General features: G+C 49.5%; 2 protein-coding genes across 4 annotated transcripts in view; one reads left to right on the top strand and one right to left on the bottom strand.

Annotated features, from left to right (window-relative positions):
- SLC16A6 (solute carrier family 16 member 6) overlaps positions 1-2,859 on the top strand; it is a 28,488-nt gene extending 25,629 nt beyond the window's left edge. For both annotated transcript variants that reach the window (XM_030506587.1, XM_030506586.1), the window contains one exon: positions 227-2,859. In XM_030506587.1, coding sequence (XP_030362447.1) covers positions 227-522 — 296 coding nt within the window. In that variant the 3' untranslated portion in view covers positions 523-2,859. The remainder of the gene's footprint in view (positions 1-226) is intronic.
- Positions 1-7,410, bottom strand: part of ARSG (arylsulfatase G) — a 37,198-nt gene extending 29,788 nt beyond the window's left edge. The window contains exon 1 of one of the 2 annotated variants that reach the window (XM_030506591.1): positions 7,391-7,410. The gene's annotated coding sequence lies outside the window, so the exon portion shown is untranslated. Of the gene's footprint in view, positions 1-6,946; positions 7,129-7,390 lie in introns of those variants that run through there. The other variant, XM_030506590.1, reaches the window with a different exon arrangement.
- Positions 7,411-16,956: the final 9,546 nt, after the last annotated feature.

Genomic DNA, 16,956 nt, shown 5'->3' with positions numbered 1-16,956 from the left:
CAGAGGCTTCTTAATCGCCTGAAGATGACAATATGCACCCCTAAACACGTTTTACTTTTTTTAAGGTAGCATCTGTTTGTCATAGAGTAGCTTTTGATTGCAGATAAAATGATGCAGTGGTACCCAGATTAAAGTGGTACCCGCATTAAAAGCCCTACAGGAGGGATGGATGGGCAGGGGAGAGGGGTGTCACTTGTGGCTAACTGCTGTCAATGTGCCTCTGTAGGTGTCTTAGTGGATACGACACACAACTACAGCTCAGCCTTTTACTCCTGTGCTGCTGGCATGGTCCTGGGCGCCGTGTTCCTGTCCCTGGTGAGACCATGCAAGGTTGGGCTGTGCCACCGCCCGCAGCGGGGCGCGGAGGAGAGCGCGGCGCGGGCTGCTCCAGACTTACCTGAGGACTTTATAGAAATGGATATCGGAAGAGGGGAAAATTCGGGAAAAGGTGAAAATTCAGGAAAAGGCAAAAATCCGGGAAAAGGTGAAAATTCAGGAAAAGGCTCTGACAGCGTGGCATAAACCCCCCCCCATTCCTTCTCCATCTAAATCTACTCGGCGCGAGACTGGGGAAGATGTCAGCTCTGCTCCACGTTTTAAAACTCCATTCTAAAGGGAATGTGAAATTTTAAATGTGAACAGTTGCTACCAACAACTCCTTTTTTTTTTTTTTTTTAATTATTAGGAAGAACTTTTTTAACCAACAATGGAAAGCTCCATAGAAAATACGGATAGCCACATAAGAATAACTTGTGTCTAGCATGAAGATGTGATGCACACTCCTGCTTTCCTGATAACAAGCATAAGTAAAGGTTCAACTGACCCCAGAGAAACTGAGAACAGCAACAGCAGAAGCAGCTCAGCCTCTGACTGTCCTCAACCATCCCCTACCACGAATTCCAAGCAAATAAGACATCGATAACATGAACTGGAGACGAGCATTTTGTAGACCACCAGTAGCCAAGTGAATCTTCTCCTAGAAGAATAAGGACTCGTGTTTTAGGTTGGAGGAGGCTAGGCTAGATAGCTGACTTAATAGAAACCATTGTTAATGTTCTTAACTTGAATGACACAAATGCTGGGAAATCAGAGGCTCCATATGTCTTTATGGCCAGTTATTACTGCACATCTTAATCGCAAGATAATTTTTCTTCTCCTGATTGGTATCCTTAGAACTGTTTTTTTCTGTTGATAGTCAGCTCTGATGTACTGTTTCTAATTTAATTAGTATTTATTAATTTATTCTAAGATTGTTAAAGGAGGTTAGCTTAAATAACTGGAGAGGAAAAATCATCTTCTGCATAACGGAAAGCTGTCTTTACATCACCCTCTTCAACACCTATCTTGTATTGCTAGCTTGTGAAATTGTTGGGAACCTTACAGCATAGAGTGTAGCTGTTTTTAATAGGTAGGTCTTAGGTAACCCAGTTGTTATTTAAAAAGGAAAATGCCCAATACAAACCACAGATCCAGCACCTCTTTCCATCAGGCCTCGGCTGGTGTCACTGGACCTAGCTCTGCTGCTGTCACCAGCCCACCCTGCAGGGAGGGTTGGGCTCAGTATGTCTTAATGTACCCAAAACCTTCGCTTACACGTGCACAAGGAAATCTCTGCCACATCACAAATGAATGTGGAACATCCCCTTGATACCCAGCCCCTTGCAGTCTGCTCCCCACATCTGCCAGCCATGGGGGTACCCCCTTCCCTGGCTCTCTCTGCTCCCCAAAGTCAGCAGGAGCCCTTTTTTTTGCTCCGGATAAATGAACCAGGGTCTGTGCACACTGAAGGCATGAGGGGAATAGTAAAAGACAACACATTAGCTGTTCATTTAGTCTTAATGGGAGAGATTCCTACTCATGGTGACACAAGCTTGCTTACCCCACCTATATGCATCTTAACGCCTCTTAAGCAACTCAGGGGGACAAATAAAACAAGTCTGGTTTGGTTTGGAGTGAAAACCAAACCACCATCTCTGTGTATTTCAGTGGAAGTGGCATCATGCATTAACTGCTATGCTGACCTGTCTGTGTTTTACCAGCCATAGAAATGGGGGACAATCTGTTAAAAAAAAAAAAGAGAAAAAAAGGATAAAAAAAAAAAAAAGGAAACTCACCCCCTCTTTTTGGGAAGGTGCTTGATGTGTTTTTTCTGTCTTAGATGTCCCAAAACCCAAGAAACAGGCACTCTTGCAACCAAGTGGCTAGAGCAATCCATCCTCACTGCCTGAGACCCGCGGTCTCGCGTCCTTCCTCTGCCTCAGCACTTTATCACGGCCAGCAGAACCTCGCTGCGATGCACCCAGGACTGGAAGACCCCTTACAGAGAACTGAGAGTTTTGTGAATCAGTGAGTAAATGAACAAGTCACAATCGTCGCATTAAGATGTACTTTTTATTTATTGTTAATTTATGATAACTTCAAGCATCTTGGTAAATGTTCTGTAGACTCTTAATTGTGAGATTATGGAAGTCTTTGTGATACGAGACCTCACTACAGCACTTTGCTATTACAACTCTGCTTGGAAGTGGAACAAGGCCTCCAGGTTTTGTGTGTGTGTGGACGCTCCCTGTTCGGCAGATTTGCGAGGTTCTACTGTAATGTTCTCTTTGTTTTCTACAACAGTTTCCAATACAGATCAAATAATATGTCTGTCACTGACCTCACAGTACGTTTCTGTTCCTGTCTGTGTAGCGGCACGAGCAGGGGAGCGTGTGAGTATGTGTGTGTGCGGGCACAGAAGACCCAGAAGCAGGCTTTAATGCGTTCAAAGCAGGACTTACTGATGTGTTTGTAACCTAGTGGACTCTGGAACTATTCTAAAACACTGAGTTTTGCAATAAACTTTTCTTTTCTTCTTTTTTTTTTCTTTTTTTTTTTAATAAAGAAAATGAAGAAACTTTCCTGCTTTCCTCCTCTCCATCCCTAGCACGAGGCTTGGCAGCGTGGCCATCACATGCCACTTCCCCAGCCGGCAGCAGTGTGTTTGCCCTGCGAATTGGGCAATCCTATGTTCTTCTAAAGAAGATCAGTGCTGACCTCGAGGCTCTTGTAAGGCCCTTACCCGAGGAGGCCTGATTAGAAGGAGCCTTTTCTCCTCCTGGATCGGTGGCACTGGGGAGTGTTACCCTCGTGCATGAAGCACGCAATCATGTTATTATTTTATCATCTCTCAGTTGCAGCATCCTTTCTCCATGCCAGGCTGGGCGGCTCATGTAGCACAAATCAAGCCACTAAATACCAGGATAGTTGCACTAAAAGGCAATTTTCTCTCCCTCAAGCCTTATTTCTTTTTAAGCCAGCTGAAATACACCCTTCCCCACTTAGCCCCTAACTCCTACCATCACCAAACCCTACCAGGCGTAATGCTGCCACACTTAATTCCAGCTATCAATACATCCCTTTGCAAATGAACTACTTGCTGAAGAACTCATCATGCCACTGATTGATAGACATTAAGTGCAATTTGTTTTCATTCTGGTTGCAAAAGTCCTAGAGCAGAGGTGATCGCACACGTGAGCAGAGCACACCTAACGCAAATACCAAAGTCCTGGGAAGCTAATCTGTCTCCGTGTTTTACTCTGGCTCGATTACAGCAGTGAACAAACACTGTTTGCAACAGCTTCCTCAAAAACAACCCCCTCAAAAGAGAGGCATTACAAAGGCTGCACACAATTCACTTAAATAAAAGCACATCAAACCCTAGCACTATCGGATGTCTCCTTGCGCAGATTGGAGTCATTTTGCCCACCTGGTTTAAGTTTATTGCCCATGTTCTCCTCTTATCCTGGTACAAAGGCATTAAGGGCAGAATAACATAGGACAAGACTCATTTTTAGTCAGCAGCATTGCATATGTACTTTGCAGCAGCAAATAAGAGGACAGCACGAGCAGAACTTGCTTCTGCAAGCGTCAGGATAAAAGGGGTTGTACAAACCCTTGTAGTCAATGAGGCCAGTGCTGGCCAAATGTAAATAAAGGAAATTACACAAGGTCAGCTTGCAGGAGGACAAAAAGCCTCCAACTGTAGGTATGTGGAGCAGAAAGGAAGCTGTCCAGGGGGGTTGTTTGTTGCTTTGGGGTCTTTAAAAGCGACAAAGCCATTTTTCCAGTTGAAATTCAAAGGAAGGGCAACCTCTTGTTCTTCTTCACTTGCTTCAGATAAGCCGACACTAGGTACTTAAAGGGACAAATGAACCTTTAAAAATAGCTAAACTGGCTTCAGAATGAAAGTGAAGTAGGTGCTTACAAAACAGCTCTGATGTTTTAATGCTTCCCTTCAGATGTTACTTGTTAGCATCTGAGATCATCATGTTCCAGCTGCCCGTAGTAAACATGACCTGGATTCTCAGTGATGCAAGCCCAAGCTGCAGCCTTCCTTCCTTCCTCTCTCTTTGGAGCTCAACTTAAAGATGCTTCAGAGGTTGGGTTAAAGATCCCTTTAACTCCTGGCTTGGTTTGAAGGCTGAGAGAGAAAGCACTGCTGCCCAGAGGAACTATGTTATACTTAATGTCAGCACTAAGAGACAGGACCGCTGGTTCCCAATGGGATACGGCACCAGCAGCACAAGGGAAAGCCTCCCAGGCATCCCAAGATGCCATCAGTCCGAGAAGCCAGCCTGCAGGCACGATGCATGTGTGCTTCCCGCTGATCCAGGAGACCTCTGGGAATCCTGGCAGCAAATCACAGTGTTTTCCCCTCCCTGTTTTCACTCACATGGACTTTTACTCGCAGGATTTGCACATCTGCGGCTGCACCAGCATAAAGCAAATTGCAGCAAGCCATGTAATAAATCAAATGCAATCCCCCACCCTCCTTCCTACTGCAGTTGTCAAGCTCCAGTTACAACAATTTGTGGTAAAATATTACTCACCAGCACTTTGGCCAGTGTGAGCAGCTCTGCCTCTGTAAAGACAGCCCCTTAAATCACTGCTTTGTCACAGAAGCCACAAGCATAACCAAAAGACTTATTACACACAGACATTATGAGAATAAGGCCGGGGAGACAATAGTTCCCTTCGCTTCCTTTCTGTCAAAGCTTTCATTAATGTTGTGAATGTCTTTTTCTACTTTACCCGCTGCCGGCTGCTTGCCACAGCCAGCCTGTGGCAGAGGAACAGCCCAAAGAACAGCAAAACAGAGCTGAGTGGTGGCAAACTGGGGTGCTGAGCATCACTCTGTGCTCCTGCTTCAGCGACCTGAGCTCCCCAGTGATGCTGGTACCCTCCGTCCTGCCTCCCCGCTCTGCTAATTCACTTTCATCTCCATCAGCTTGTGCCTGTGCTATGGGAAGTTATCAACATTAGGCCTTTTAAGCACTTCAAACACAACAAGGCTCTTGTGTTTTGCTGTTGATTGTATTGCTGTTGGCTGGGGTTTTTTTTTAGATGTTATGAAATGAGACAAAGACCCAAAATCGTCAGTGAGAGCAGCTCATCACCAGTGAAAAGCAAAGGCTGTTTGTGAAGATATATCTGGGGTTCGAGGACAAGACAGGCACGGGGGGCACAGCACCAGCATTGCTGGGGGGCAGGGGGGGTCCATTCCCACTGCTGCCACAGTAACAGGGTGATGCTCCCGCCCAAGCTGAGCATCCTCCTAACCCCTGCTTGAGTGTCCTGAGAACTGACCAGATAGGGCCAGCGCCCCTCATGGACCCTAACCCCCAGCTTGGCAGCCTGTTCCATGGCCCCCGCTCCACCTCCGTGCCATGTGTGATGGTAGGGAAGGTGTCCTACAGTGGGTCTAAACCGATTGTAGATTAATGAGTAAATAATGCAGTGATGGATGCACAGATCGCCTGAAGGGCAGGAAGATCACAGAATCCCAGAGTGGTTTGGGTTGAAGGGACCTTAAAGCTCCTTCAGTTCCAACCCCTGCCACGGGCAGGGACACCTTCCACTAGAGCAGGTTGCTCCAAGCCCCTGTGTCCAACCTGGCCTTGAACACTGCCAGGGATGGGGCAGCCACAGCTTCTCTGGGCACCCTGGGCCAGCGCCTCAGCACCCTCACAGGAAACAACTTCTGCCTAAGAGCTCATCTCAATCTCCGATTCTGACACCACATCTTGGACAAACCTGCTGCTGAGCCTTTTATCCCCTCCCAGGCACCAAACTTGACCAAAGTTACCCAAATCCTTCTCCTCACAGGTTTGCATCCCTGCTTCTCTCTGTCGGTGGTGACCACAAAGCGTGTGTCCCGGATAGCCAGAGCACAGCAGTGACATGGGGACACCTCAACACGCGTGACCGCTTCTACTCAAGATGCAGCATCCACAGACAGGACCTGGCACAGCAATTTCTGCACCTTGACATTCCCACATTGCCTTCTCCTGGAGAACTCATTCAGGGTGTGAAACGAGGTTCTGGTTTGCACATAGGAGGGAAGGGCAGAGCAAGGTGCCCTCCACATCCCAGCACCAGAAGCCAGCCTCGCCGCAGGACTGGATGCATCCCTGTGGATGCAGGACAGGATGCACCTCTGCTGCTCCTCCAAAAGCAGCACCGGGGACAAACCAGCCTTCGAAAACTATTGCAACATGCACACCAGGAAGCTTGACATCACAAAACACACTCTGAGCAGCAGCCTGTGCCCTGCTTGGAGCTGAACCCCCCCAAAAGCAAGCTCCTTCCCCTGCCCGCTGTGAAATCACTCCCTCCCCTCCTCCCGCTGGAGCCCAGCACCTCCGGTTCACCCTCCCTGCACCCAACAACCACCACCGAGCCCCGGGGTGCCCCAATCTCCCTCCCTCACCCACTCGGGGCTGCAGCAACAGCGGCTTATCAGCGCCTGCCATGTGCAGCCACCGCGGGGCTATCGCGGGCTGCAAGCCTCCCGTGACCGGCTCCGGGCAGCGGGGCCATGAGGCACCGCAGGGGGGAGGCCAGCGCCATACGGGACCCCCCCGGACACAGCAGGAAGAGGCTGAAGCAAAGCCTGTGCACTCACGGGGCAGAGCTGCTGCCATGGCTCGGGCGTCACGCCGGAGTCCTGCTCCTCCCCATCCCGTGTCCATCCATCCAGAGGGAGGAGCGCGGGCTGCGGAGCCCATGCGAGCGGCTGTGCCACCCGCAGAGCACCCCGAGGCACCCCATGGGGCACAAAGGGGCCTCATCCCATCCGCATGTCTCGGTGACACCAGAGGGATCAACAGACCCTCGCACGACAGACCCGCAGTCATTCCCTTGCTACTCGCAAAGCACGGCCGTGTCCTGCTCAAGCATCGGCTGCACAGAACCCACAGAAGGGTTTTGTCTCTAGAAACTCCCAAACTGGACCTTCAGCAGCGCTGGTGTCCATCCTCATCCACACAGAACCCTCACAGGCTTCCTTGGGTAACCTGTGTAACTCCCCATGCAATGCCAGAAGGATAATACATGAACTAAACGGTACCTGGAAAGCAGCCTGCAGGCACATAAGTGATTTTTCTGCTGCTTGTTCTCTTCCTGCCTCCACTAGCAAGGGGTCAGAGCCCTTCACAGCTTCTTCCAATATCGCAATTGAAAGCACTCAGAGGAGATGGAAACCTGCTCCCTCAGCAGCAGGGAGAGCAAGTCCTGATGCAAACACATCACCCAAATATTTAAATCCAAAACCGCACTCAAGGTTTAGTTTGTAAATGTTTTCATTGAGACCACCCCGATCCTTCCCAGATCTACACCTGCATCTTCACATCCCAAAGATTTCCATAGAATCCCAGCCTGGTTCGGGCTGAAGGGACCTTAAAGCTCATCCAGCTCCAACCCCCTGCCACGGGCAGGGACACCTTCCACTAGAGCAGGTTGCTCCAAGCCCCTGTGTCCAACCTGGCCTTGGACACTGCCAGGGATGGAGCAGCCTGTTCAATCTCTTCTGCAATCTCTTTGTTTTATTCACTCTCTTTTGCACATCTTTGAATGAGACAAGAATTTCAACCTCAGTGTTTGTCCTCAAGGACCCGAGTCTGATCTCGCACCCAGACCGATGTGTTTTGAGTTCTCCTCAGTTCTAAGCACCTTCAGTGCAGCAGAAGGGGCTGAACTGGTCAACTTACAGTGTGTAAAGTGGAAACTGCACATAAACTGTGTATTTATGGCAAATTCAATATTAATACTGAAGGAAACAACAGCAATATCAAAATGTGTGAATCTATTTCAAAAGAGGAAGTTTTTACATATCTCCATAGAGGTGCACTCTGGTGGGTGCTTTTAACAGCAGGTAGTTTACCCGCTGCAGAGAATGTAATTGCTCACAGTGTGTGGGGAAGGAGCACAAAAGTAGATCCATGAAGCAACAATTAATCCCGAAAATTGTGCCCAGTGGGAACTTTCTCCCACCAGCCGGATTTGAGGCTCTGGCACAAGGAAACCCATTTACCAGCCCAGAGGAGGAAGCATCTTACCCGGGTGGTGTGAAGAGTAACGGAAGCCCAACCAAATCCTGGCCATAGTGATTAAAAGTGACATCCTGACACAGGAAATTAAAGCTCCCACACAAAGCACCAATTAAATCTGTGAACCTGGTTTAAAGAGAGAAACGTGTAAATGACCTGGATTAAGGTTCAAGGCATCTCTGCTTGATCTTCATGGAAACTCTTAGATGCAACTCATGCTACGGGCAGACCCTGGTACCTGGGACTCTGGTTAAGGACAGCACACATCGCATCACATCGCATTGTGTGCTCAGGGACTGCCTCTCCCCACGTCATCCCAACACCCCAAAACCCAACTGCTCATTTGCAGTTACCCCTTTTCATCTGCAAACACCCTTTTAGTCCTACATAAGGATGTTTATTCCTGCAGGAATTATTAAGCTTATTATTAATCTTATAAAATACCAAGAATTCAATGGCACAAGTCATGCGACACAGCACGCCCCGGGCCCTATTTAGGAAAGAAGCATTCAAGAGGGATGAAGACAAACATTCCTGGCTACACGTGGCATCAGAAGAGACCAAATACTGTAGCATCACATTAGCAACCGGTGTCAGCCAAGAGATGATACAAACATGAGCTTTTCAGTGAAGAATTTTTAGTGCACTTGGTAGTTTCTTGTCAGACAGTATGTTTTAAAATAGCCCATAGGAAATAACAGCAAGTAACTCTTTAAATAATGAGCTTTTCTGCATGTATTATATGTTCTGCTTGCATGCTTTAGTCCTGCAGCACATCAAGGCACTTCAATAACCACTTGTGGCTCCCCTCGAATGCTCATAGGGGTTTTGGTGAACACATTTGGGTTCCTGCCACTATTTCACTATCATCTTCATGCATGCCTTGATAGTGAGACATGACACATCAAATGAAAATGAAGTAATAAAGTGGAAAGACTTTAATCTTAACATGGAAAGACTTAAGCAAAATCATTGTCTCTCTCCCCATTCCATTCTGCTCCTCCTATTTAAACCAATATGGTTAATCCTGGCTTGAAGGGTTTCAACCTCAACCCGTGTGAGCAACGCAACCCTTCTGCTTGCCCCAGATACCCGGGCTCTCTGGTAGCACCTGCTTCTACTTAGCAAAACAAATAAACAGTTGCTAACCACAAGTGTAACTCTGTACCGCTGACATTTCTTTGCATGTCCCAGACCACAGTTTCCTTTGGAACCCCTGAACTTGTGCGTCTCTTCGGGTTTTACGTCTGTGAGGCCGTAGGAAGATGAGAAAAACAAGAGAACAGACAGGAGCTGCAGTATCAACAGCAACGGCTGAAACACAAACTAATGGGGGTTGTGAAATGCAGCCTGAGAGGAAGTTGAAGGGAGGCTGCAGGGTGCTGGTGGGGTAATCCGGGCTCTGACATGGGGTGATGGCTCATAGGCAGAGGGGTGCCCCAGTGTGGGACGGGCACGCACCCAGCCAGGAATGCGCTGCTCAGGGACAAGGGTGGCCAAAAAGCTGCCCCGAGCATTTGGGTGATAACACTTGATCCGTGCCCCCAGGAGGCTTTGGGAATGGGGGATGCTGCAGGATTGGAGATGGGCTTCCCGCATTCCTGAGCACTGCGTTCTGCAGGGCGGTGGGAAGCAACCGGCCAGTGGTGCTGGCACATGTGCCACAAGTCCAGGCTCTTCCAGCTCTCCATAACAAGGCTGGAGAAGGGGTGGAAAGAGAAAGTTCTGTGCTGGCTCATGTGACTGCCCAGCCTCTGATTCTATAGTTTTCTGTAATCAAATAAATGGGGCAGAGATCCAGGGGATGTCTGTGGGGTTCTTCCAGGTGACTCGCAGACTCATAGAATGGTTTGGGTTGAAGGGACCTTAAAGCTCATCCAGCTCCAACCCCTGCCACGGGCAGGGACACCTTCCACTAGAGCAGGTTGCTCCAAGCCCCTGTGTCCAACCTGGCCTTGAACACTGCCAGGGATGGGGCAGCCACAGCTTCTCTGGGGACCCTGTGCCAGCGCCTCAGCACCCTCATAGGGAAGAAATTCTACCTTGAGATCCCATCTCAATCTCCCCACTATCAGTTTAAAGCCATTCCCCTTGTCCTGTCCTGACATGCCTTTGGGATAGATACATGACTGGAGCCCCACATCATGTCCCGCAATCACAGGCACTGACAGAGACCAGAAATACACCCAATTTCACACATCAGGGACTGATAAACAGCCGGTGTAAAGCCAAGTGTCCCTTCCTACGTGTCCTCATCCCCCTCCACTTTACCCTGAGCACCCCAGGGTGGGCCGGGCTCTCACCCGCCGCGACCTGAGAAACAGCCACAGAACCGGAGCAGCTGGGGGGGAAGGTGCCGCTGCTCCCCCCCCATCGCACGCATGGGTCCCCCCCGCGATCCTCTTTACGGGATGTGCTCCCAAAGCACTTCCCGATGGACAGAGCATCCTCCCGGTCCCCCCCGCAGCATCCCCCGGCTGCGCGGCCCTCGCACGCCCCCTGCCGGCCGCGCCCGGCCACTGGGGACAGGGACCACTGGGGACAGGGAATACTGGAGGCAGGGAATACTGGAGATAGAGAATACTGGAGATAGGAACCAGTGGGAACAGGGACCACTTGGGACAGGGACCACTGGGGACAGGGGCCACTGGGGACAGGGAATACTGGAGACAGGGAATACTGGAGATAGGGAATACTGGAGATAGGAACCAGTGGGAACAGGGACTACTTGGGACAGGCACCACTGGGGACAGGGGCCACCGGGTAATGAGCATCCGCACAGGCTACGAGAGCCACGGAAGCCCTTCCTTGGAGCTGTAATATTCCCATTTATTTCAGTTTTTTAATGGATTTCAGATTTCTATCCATTTCTCAGGAGAAAACCACGTGTACTTGCTGCTAAACGGCACTTACAACATGCCCCCACTACACATGTAACCTTTTGCAATTCCTTAGAATTCCACTAATTTGTTACTTTGATATTTGCCATCTTAACCAAGAAATAAAACAAAACTAGGCAGCAGCGGCCCAAACTAACTTGTAGTGACACAGGTGTTTGAAGTAATTCCTGTAATGCTGGGGATCTCCTGTCTCCACGGAATAAGGGCTTTGCTTATTGCTTATTGCCATCACATCCAAGCAAGGTGTGTCCTCTCTATTCCCCTGCCAGAAGCAGCATTTCCCCAACACACCCGATACGTCTTTGGTGGGTTTATAAAACAAACCAAAGCTCTGATATTTTACACTCATGTGATGCTTTTTGTGCTCAGAAGCTTTTACAAACACCATAAGGCTTGCTGGAAGAGACCATGCTCAGACAGAGGAGCGTAGCCCATCTTCCCAACATAGGTACATCCATGTTCTGGGTTTCCCCCTGATTCTAGCATTATTCTCTTAAGCATTTCAAGGAGACGTACACCAGTGCAAAGGCAGGATCCAGGGATTCCTGGGAAGCATTGCCGATGCGGTGGCAGAGATTGCATTTCACACCTCTTGGTATGATCTGCCCCGTCGCCTTGTCCTGACGCAGGGTGTTATCTGCTGGACCCGACGCCGCTGAGCCAGCACGGCTGCTATATTTAGTGCTCAGATGTTCCTGGAATCCGGTCCTGTGCTCACATCACGGCGCTGCTCCCTCCGCAGTGATTTGATCTCAAGCAAGCAGAGACAGCTCTGATGTTTCCGATGCTTTTCCGGGGCACATCGTGGTGTTAACGCTGGCATCAAAACGGTTTGAGGCTCAAACAGAGTGGTGCGCAGTGATTAATCCTGCTATTTCAGCCAACCAAACTATCTGTGTGTTGCAGATCTGTTTCTCTTACTAAGAGGTTCAACTCCAAAGTATTTTCCATAAGCACTGCATCAGGAGCTCTTCCCAAGAGTGTGTGCTTACCCACAGTGGGGGAGACAGAAAGATGGGGTGACATTCATGTCTGCACAAACAGAAATCCTAACTGGCCAGAAGATGGAGGGAAAAAATCAGCCTATGCTAAAGAAAGGTGTGATCCAAAGAGCTCCAGCTATGGAGATGGGAATTTCCATGAGGATTTAGTAAGGAACTGTAAAATATGTGGGGTTATTTCCTACACCATTGCTAAGATCTGAAGCTATTTATTTGCAATGGCTTGTGACTGTTACAAAAGCGAGTGTGGAGATGGGATGGGTGAAATCCAGCCATGAAGTGGAACTGGAGGACCCTGCACTGGAAACAACCCTCAGCAAGCAGATAAGGTAGACCTTTCCTCCAAGGACCTCAAGAGAGCTCTGCACTAACATGCTCACACCATCTCTTTATCAGGGAATCACAGCCCAAGGCGCTGGGGTGGAGGTGGATTCATGTCACTCGAGGTATCTGAAAGTGCCGTGACCAAGTCTGGGCTGGTCACTCCGACATACCTGGGACACTGTTTTGGGCCAAGAGTTACTCTCTGGAAGTGGTTTTTCCCTCCCTACTGATTATAAATGGCCCTTAAAGGTGCCAGCTCCAAGAAACTTCCCTAACTCTCACCCCTGCCCATGGAATCACTGACCTGCACCTCCACAGGAGCCGCAGCAGTAAGTGGAGGTGCCAGACCACATTCTCCTCCTCTGCTGCCCTTACTTTGGCACCATCAGAGACGTCAGTCTTGCTGCAAGCAAACCAGACGGGGTATGGAGACACGGGGAATGGAGACAGGGGTGGGAGCCTGGCTCCAGGGGAACTGGCTGTCCTCCAGATGCTTTCACATTCGATCCTGGCTGCTGCAAAGGGGAAAACAAAGCACTTCACCTTGCTCGCCTTTCGAGAGGAGCTACTTTGGCAATTAACTTGAATGCTAAATAACTAAAACCTCTCCATTATCTAATCTACCTGTTCAGGCAATTGGCTTTCGAAAGGAAGGAATCTTGCAATGGTGCCTATCGGTGCTTTGGCACAACAACGGAACTTGCTGCTGATGTTGGTACATGTGAAGATGTTCCTTTACCCCAGCAGCATCCCCAGATACAAGATAGCAGAGGTAACTGTGCCCTGCTTTATTACCCGTGCAATGAGAGGCAACGTTTCACTAGAAACCAGAGGAGAATTTAGGATTTACTATATGCTGGGAGAAATTATATAGTAGTACTTCATTTTATGCATCTTATGGCTAAGACTGGACACGGGAGACAAGCTCACAGTGGGAAGAGAGAGGCTGTGCCTTCTCGGTCTAATGATTCCATGATTTCGCCCTGAGTATTGCAGGAACAGCGGAAAGGTTTCCAGCTGTGAGCAGAGATGTAATGCCATCAGCAGGGAGAGATGTTGGGAGCAAAAGGAAGGATTGCTGGTGCGACTGCAGAGCTGGAGGAGCCCTGTCAGGCTGGTGCCCCCTTCCCAAGCAGCAGCCAGGCTTGTGGAGCACAGCAGGAAATGAGAACACCGAGGTCGGGTTGGTTGTGGTTTTATCAAGGGCATCACAGGTTTACATCAAGCAGGAATTCCCTGAGCAGTGGGTACCATCGCCCTGCACGCTCCTGCTGCCCCATGCCAGATCCTCCTAATCATACCTGTAATACCTTCCAGTGCCCGAAGGGGCTACAAGAAACCCGGAGAGGGGCTTTGGACAAGGGCCTGTAGGGACAGGCCAAGGGCAATGGCTTTAACCTGCCAGAGGGGAGATTGAGATGAGCTCTGAGGCAGAAGCTCTTCCCTGTGAGGGTGCTGAGGCGCTGGCACAGGGTGCCCAGAGAAGCTGTGGCTGCCCCATCCCTGGCAGTGTTCAAGGCCAGGTTGGACACAGGGGCTTGGAGCAACCTGCTCTAGTGGAAGGTGTCCCTGCCCGTGGCAGGGGTTGGAGCTGGAGGAGCTTTAAGGTCCCTTCAACCCAAACCAGGCTGGGATTCTGTGATCTGCCACCTTTCACTTTGCTGGGCACAAGCTGCATCACATCTCCTCTTCTCCTACAGTTCTGCAAGTGAGGATGGGAAGTCTGTGGGTTATCTGCATGAATAAAAGAGGAAGTTTTCCCTGAATTCTAGACAATTTTTAGCAAGCGACAGGCATGATGTAAGAACACTGCTGCTGCTGCTGCAGACTTGCTCAACTTGCTGCCTTGCAAATCCTGATGTTAATAACTCTTTGAAAATGCTGCTTTCACTGCAAGTTTTTCCATTTGATTCCTTTTTCTTCAGGGAGAATGGAGGTGACAGCAGGAGAGAGTCATCAGTTCACAGCTGCTCCCACCATTACTTTAGATTAACATAAGAGAATCCAGCTCATACAGAGAAAATGCAAAATATCAAGCACAGAAAGATCTGTATCACTTATAGATATCATCTTTTCTTGCCATAAAAGCTGGAAACAAAGAACAACTCCCATGTAAAGACTGAGGGTGCACAGAGTTGAACCTCACGTCAGGGCTGGTGATCACCCTACTCAATGTGGAAGTGCTGCTGTAACGCATGGTGAGCTGCTGGAGATGAATTGTTCACGCTTGGTCTGATCCCACAACCATCATTTGCATGGTAAATGGTCAGCATGGAAACAGTCATTCATTCTCATCATTCAGAGGGCTGGCTGGAGGAGGGTTAATGTTAAAAACATGCCCTTTCCACTACGGCTTCCCCTTTGAATCTGATAAGGGGTGGGTGGCTTGCTTCTACGTAAGAGAAGTTGGCTTCTTCCATGCTGCAGGCAATAGGAGAGTGAACAGAGCAGAGCACAGAGCCTGCAATGTGGGTAAAAGCCATCCAAGGCTTGGCCTGGTGCTGGATAGGAGGGAGAATTGGAAACCAGGCAGGGATTCAGGCTCAAAGCATCACTGCCTGTCAATGGGAGAAAGCCAATGGGGAAGGAAATCAGCATCCTCTATACAGGCAAGATCCGTAACCCACTATATTGAAGATTGGAAGAGGGAGTGGGGAATAGGACACCACTGGATGCACAGGATCTTGTGCTTCCTCCTGCTCTGTAAGCCCTAAATCAATAACCACCACTCTGCACGGATCAGCATCATCTCACCGGGTCACCATGTTTCAACCCATCCAGGCAGAGTAATGGGATTTATTCACTTACTGCACCCGCTGACAAACACGTTCCTGCCTCATCCCCCAGCGCCTCGGAGCCCTCCCTGCCTGAGGAACAGCAGACACAAACCTGCTGCTACAGCTGGTGCCTGGGAGGACGCGGGCTTTAAACATTAACCTCCGCATGAAGCCGCAGGCACTGAAGCGGCTCCCGACAGCCTGCTCCAGCCCCGGGTTTGTCACATCCAGTGCTCAACAATTCATCAAACCCTTGGCTTCCTCCGCAGAGCCGGGCAGAGGCAGCAGCTCGGCTGGATGCACAGGCAGGGAGCGTGCTCCCGCCTCAGTGCACATCTCCTTTCACAGGATCATGGAATCACAGAGTGGTTTGGGGTGGAAGGGACCTCGGCACAGCTCCACTCCCTTTTCCTTCCCTTATACCAGTTATTGTGTCATCACCCACTTACTTTAACAGGAAGGAAGAGGCTCCAAAACCCAACTTGCATTCAGTAGTACATGCAAGGAGGTGTTCTGTTAATCAAGAGCTTTGTCAACGTGAAGAAACTTCCACTTGCTCAAAGGAATCCCGGAACAGGCTCCTTCCCTGCCCATCCTTCAGGTCTCCCCACCACTGTGTCTGTGGAGCTGCTGCTGAAGGACCAACCACCACTCACCCATTCCTAATGAAAGCTTTAGCCAAGAAGAGCTTAACTAGAAACCTGGCTGAACCCTGATGCAATTACACTTGTAACACTGGGCTTAAAAACCCCAAACAAACATGACCTGCAAAGAGCACAGATGGTTTGGGTTGGAAGGGACCTTAAAGCTCACCCAGTTCCAACCCCCTGCCACGCGCAGGGACACCTTCCACTAGAGCAGGTTGCTCCAAGCCCCTGTGTCCAACCTGGCCTTGAACACTGCCAGGGATGGGGCAGCCACAGCTTCTCTGGGCACCCTGTGCCAGCGCCTCAGCACCCTCACAGGGAAGAGCTTCTGCCTCAGAGCTCATCTCAGTCTCCTCTCTCGCAGGTTAAAGCCAGTGGTCGGATGAGGTTTAGCCTGACTTGGTCTGAGCACTTTCAGAGCTGCTGTGTCTACCACATGCCAGCCAAATCCAAGGGCTGGATTGTGGAATTGTGGAAATTGAATTGGAAAATGTGGAAAATGAAGCATTTTCCTGTACAAACTGACAAGGAGACATCAATGTTTTGCTGCAAACCATCGCTTCATGTTGCAGCTGGTTGCAGAACAGCCTGGATCCGTGTCTACAGGAGGCAGAGGCTGCCTTATGAGAAAACAGCTTAAAAATATACTAAAACCTAACTGCAATGCATCATTTACACCATTCTGGCCACTTACACATGAGGGGCATCAATATTTTAGACACTGAGCACCAAAGTGGTTGTCAGATGCAAGTCAGCGATTTCCTTTGGCCTCTCTACTGCAGAAAGCAAATGGGGTGAAAGAGAATCAGGAGGAGCCCTTTAGCACAGAGCTAAAGAGTCCGGATTTAGTACATAATTTATGTGAAACCCAAGCTGGGCCAGGAGCAATCCCTGCTCTTTGCCAGCCAGTGAAAAGAAGAGTCACTTGGCTGCCTCTG

This window comes from Strigops habroptila, chromosome 14 (assembly GCF_004027225.2).
Source record: "Strigops habroptila isolate Jane chromosome 14, bStrHab1.2.pri, whole genome shotgun sequence".
In the NCBI taxonomy this organism is placed as follows: Eukaryota; Metazoa; Chordata; class Aves; order Psittaciformes; family Psittacidae; genus Strigops; species Strigops habroptila.
Note: the sequence above shows the minus strand (reverse complement) of the source record. Positions and strands in the feature narration are given on the sequence as shown.